Genomic DNA, 3,436 nt, shown 5'->3' with positions numbered 1-3,436 from the left:
TTTTTAAAAAAAAGATGTAGGTAGCCAGTTGTGGTAGAACACACCTTTAATCCCAGCACTCAGGAGGCAGAGGCAGGCAGATCTCTGTAAGATCAAAGCTTGCCTACTCTATATAGAAAGTTCCAGACCAGTCGGGGCTACAGGGAGACGCTGTCTTAACAACAACAACAATAACAACAACAACAAAAGCTGTATAAAGAAAAAATAATGTTCAACCCAAAAAATCTTTTTTAAATATACAAAACACTTTTCTGAGTCAATAAAAAAATATATATAAAAAAAAAGTCAATTGGTATTTATTTAAAATGCAAATGACCAGACCTCTCTCTGAGAGATTGCAGTTCTGGGTTATCTTCCTTCCCTTTGGGACATTCTTATGATGATCAGGTTTAAGAAACACTGTTTTGGGCTAGAGAGATCATTCAGTGCTCAAAAACGCTTGCTATGCAGTCATGCCTATCAAAGTTTGGATCCCAGTACCACTTCAACAAGCTGGATGTCCCTCACACACCTGCAATACCAGCTCTGAGGAGGACAGGTTCCTGGGACTTCCTGGCTTCCAGCCTAGCTGAGGAAATAGGAGCCCTAGGTTTAGGGAGAGGCTCTGCCTCAAAGGAATAGATTGAGAATGATGGAGGAAGACTCCTGATGTCCTCTTCTGGCTTAGATATGTGCACTTTTTATGCCATATTCAGCTATATTTTGATGAACTTTTTCTTATCCGCCAATGTCAGCTTCCATCCCTGAACTCATACTTCAGTGGTCTGCTTGCTCTGAATATATTTAGAAACAGCTTTGGGCTTTCATGTGTTTTGTGGTACTTCAGTCATTGGGCATTTCTCAAGGTGCCCTGCAGCTCTTTGGTGTCTGTCTTTGAATAAAAAGTGCCCAAGTCTGTTCTAATTGAGGGATGGTGTCTATAGCTCATCACTTCAATTAGCTATTTTATCTGTCTCTTCTTTTTCCAAAATTACCTACAGGTGACAAGTGAGAATCTCATTCTGGAGATGTGTCAGACTAAGGTTTGGCTACCACCTGGGGAAATTCCAAGCCCCTTCTTTTCCTTAGGGTCTTGCAGCAGCTTTGGGCTCTATCCTACAGCAGTATTCCTCCATCACAAATACGCTACCACAGCATTGTCCACAGTTTCCTTCAACTGCATCTCAACTATGTAGTTAGAGAGGACTCTGGGGGCTTGCAGGCTGCCTTGTCCTGTGGGTAGCAATGTCTCTGGCTACAGGTCACTCTGACAGGCTCTCCTGTTTTTCCAGGCAGCACATCATTTGGTTTCTTCAGACTCTGTTTCCTCCACCAGTAGTTTCTTGAGCTTGAACTCTACTCTGTGTAATGAGCAAAATGTGCACATTTTAAACAAGAGCATACAAACAGGTAAAATCCTTTGGATTTAAACTTTTTCATTGAGGGGTTGGAGAGATGGCTCAGCAGTTAAGAACACTGGTTGCTCTTCCAGAAGGCCTGGGTTTGAATCCCAGCACCCACACGGCAGCTAACAACTGTCTGTAACTCCAGTCCCAGGGGATCTGACAGCCTCTGACCTCCGCGGGCATTGCACGACATGGGTACACTTACCTCATGCAGGCAATGCATGCAGACACTTAAAAAAAAAAAAAAAAAACTTTTTCATTGAAATAAAAATATCTTTGAAACATAAAAAATATTCAATCTCATGATAAAGGAAATAAAAATCAGAAGTACTCGCATATCCAGATGCTGTTTTTCCACCTACAAATTGCAAAAATCCAAGTTTATAAGCAAGAGTTTAGGGAAATGAGCATTCACATAGTGGGGGTATAAGTGACATAGCTCCTGTGAGAAGCAAATGTACTTTGACCCAGCACTTTTGCTTTTGGAATTTGGCCAGTAGATATGCTTGGATATGCATAGAATAGCAAATATAGCCTGGCATGGTGACACAGGCCTTGAATCCCAGCATTTGGGAGGCAGAGGCTGACCTGTGAGATCTCTGTGAGATTGAGACCAGTCTGGTGTACATAGCAAGTTCCAGGCCAGCTAGGGCTACAGGGAGACCCTGTTTCAAAAACAAAACAAAAAAATTGGCAACTGTGCAAAGTATTAATTAAAGCCAACTTGGATGGCCATTAATAACAATGATAAAATGAACTATTGTATTTTCATATGAAGAAGTTCCATGTAGAATGAAGTTCTCTACTAATATTGAAAAATCTCCAAATCAAAGTTCAGAACAGCACATAATAGCACATGAAATAAAAAAGAGAGATGAGAACTGTAAAATTCTCTGGAATCGTGGGTTGTGGACAGAATGATGTGACTGGAGAGTAGGGGTGGGAGGAGGATTTTCAGTTTTTGCCTGGACTTTTATTTTATGCAACAAAATGAATAAATCTCCTTTTCCTTTTTCCTCCCGAGCCTTGGCCACACCTCTACCAACTCTTCCTTATTGATGTCTTACCAGCAGGTCTGGGTTTACTTGCTGTCTTTCCCCTGGGACCAGAACTGAACCCTTTGAGTTCATTCAGCCAGGTGGTTTCAGTCTCTCTCTCTCTCTCTCTCTCTCTCTCTCTCTCTCTCTCTCTCTCTCCCCTAAGCTCACTTAGAGACTAAAGCCCTCTTACTTTCTCCTCGTATTCCCTTCTTCCTTAACCTCTTTCTGCATCTTTCCATCTCTTCCATGTCTGCTTCCCCACCCCCAAGATGTGTCTGTGATCTTTCCCATAGGTAACTTTGAGATTGTGACTGGTACCAAGAAACATACCCAGGATGTTGGGGTGACTTTCCCAACTCTAAGATCTAGTGAGGCCAGATTAGAAGACAGTGATATGACTTCTTGTCCAGAAGAAAAAGTCCAAGAGAAAATGTTCTTTACCAGTTATCTTGGTAACAAAAAGTTACAGAAGGACAAGCCCAATTCCTGTGAAGGTTGGTTTCTTTCTTTTTATTTTGAAGCTCAGTCTTTTGTTTGTTTGTTTGGTCTTTTTGAGACAGGGTCTCCCTATCTATAGCCCCAGATGGCCTGGAACTCACTATGTAGATCAGGCTACCCTTGAACTCACAGAGATTCACCTGCCTCTGCTTCCCAACTGCTACCCCCCCCCCGCGTCTTGGTTGAAGCTCAGTTTCTAATTTGAGGTAACAGAGAAACTAATGCATTGTCTCTTGGGGCATTGTGGCCCTGCTCAGTGGTGTGCAGGTTACTGCATGTGAGATGGCAGAGGCATTTGGTCAGCATTGTGTATGTTACTGTTAGGTGTCACCTGTTCCTGTTTAACACACATTCAAAGGCACAGTCTCTCTCTGTCTCCCATTGGTAGGTTTTGAAAGTAACTAGAACTTCATTTAGAGAGTCCTTCTGCAGTTACAACAGACTTAAGGGCACCCTAGGGGGCATCTACCCCAACAGATGAATCTCCTTCTAGTCAGTATTTTTCATAGGAGT

At 42.3% G+C, this 3,436-nt stretch overlaps 1 protein-coding gene across 1 annotated transcript in view; it reads left to right on the top strand.

The window, feature by feature from the left end:
* Alms1 (ALMS1 centrosome and basal body associated protein) overlaps positions 1 to 3,436 on the top strand; it is a 4,717-nt gene that overhangs the window by 792 nt on the left and 489 nt on the right. The window contains 2 exon segments of the mRNA XM_017803113.1: positions 1,272 to 1,389; positions 2,719 to 2,919. Coding sequence (XP_017658602.1) covers positions 1,272 to 1,389; positions 2,719 to 2,919 — 319 coding nt within the window.

Source organism: Nannospalax galili, unplaced genomic scaffold (assembly GCF_000622305.1).
Source record: "Nannospalax galili isolate Female #2095 unplaced genomic scaffold, S.galili_v1.0 scaffold527, whole genome shotgun sequence".
In the NCBI taxonomy this organism is placed as follows: Eukaryota; Metazoa; Chordata; class Mammalia; order Rodentia; family Spalacidae; genus Nannospalax; species Nannospalax galili.
The sequence above is the reverse complement of the archived record's forward strand: the minus strand, read 5'-3'. Positions and strand labels throughout refer to the sequence as shown.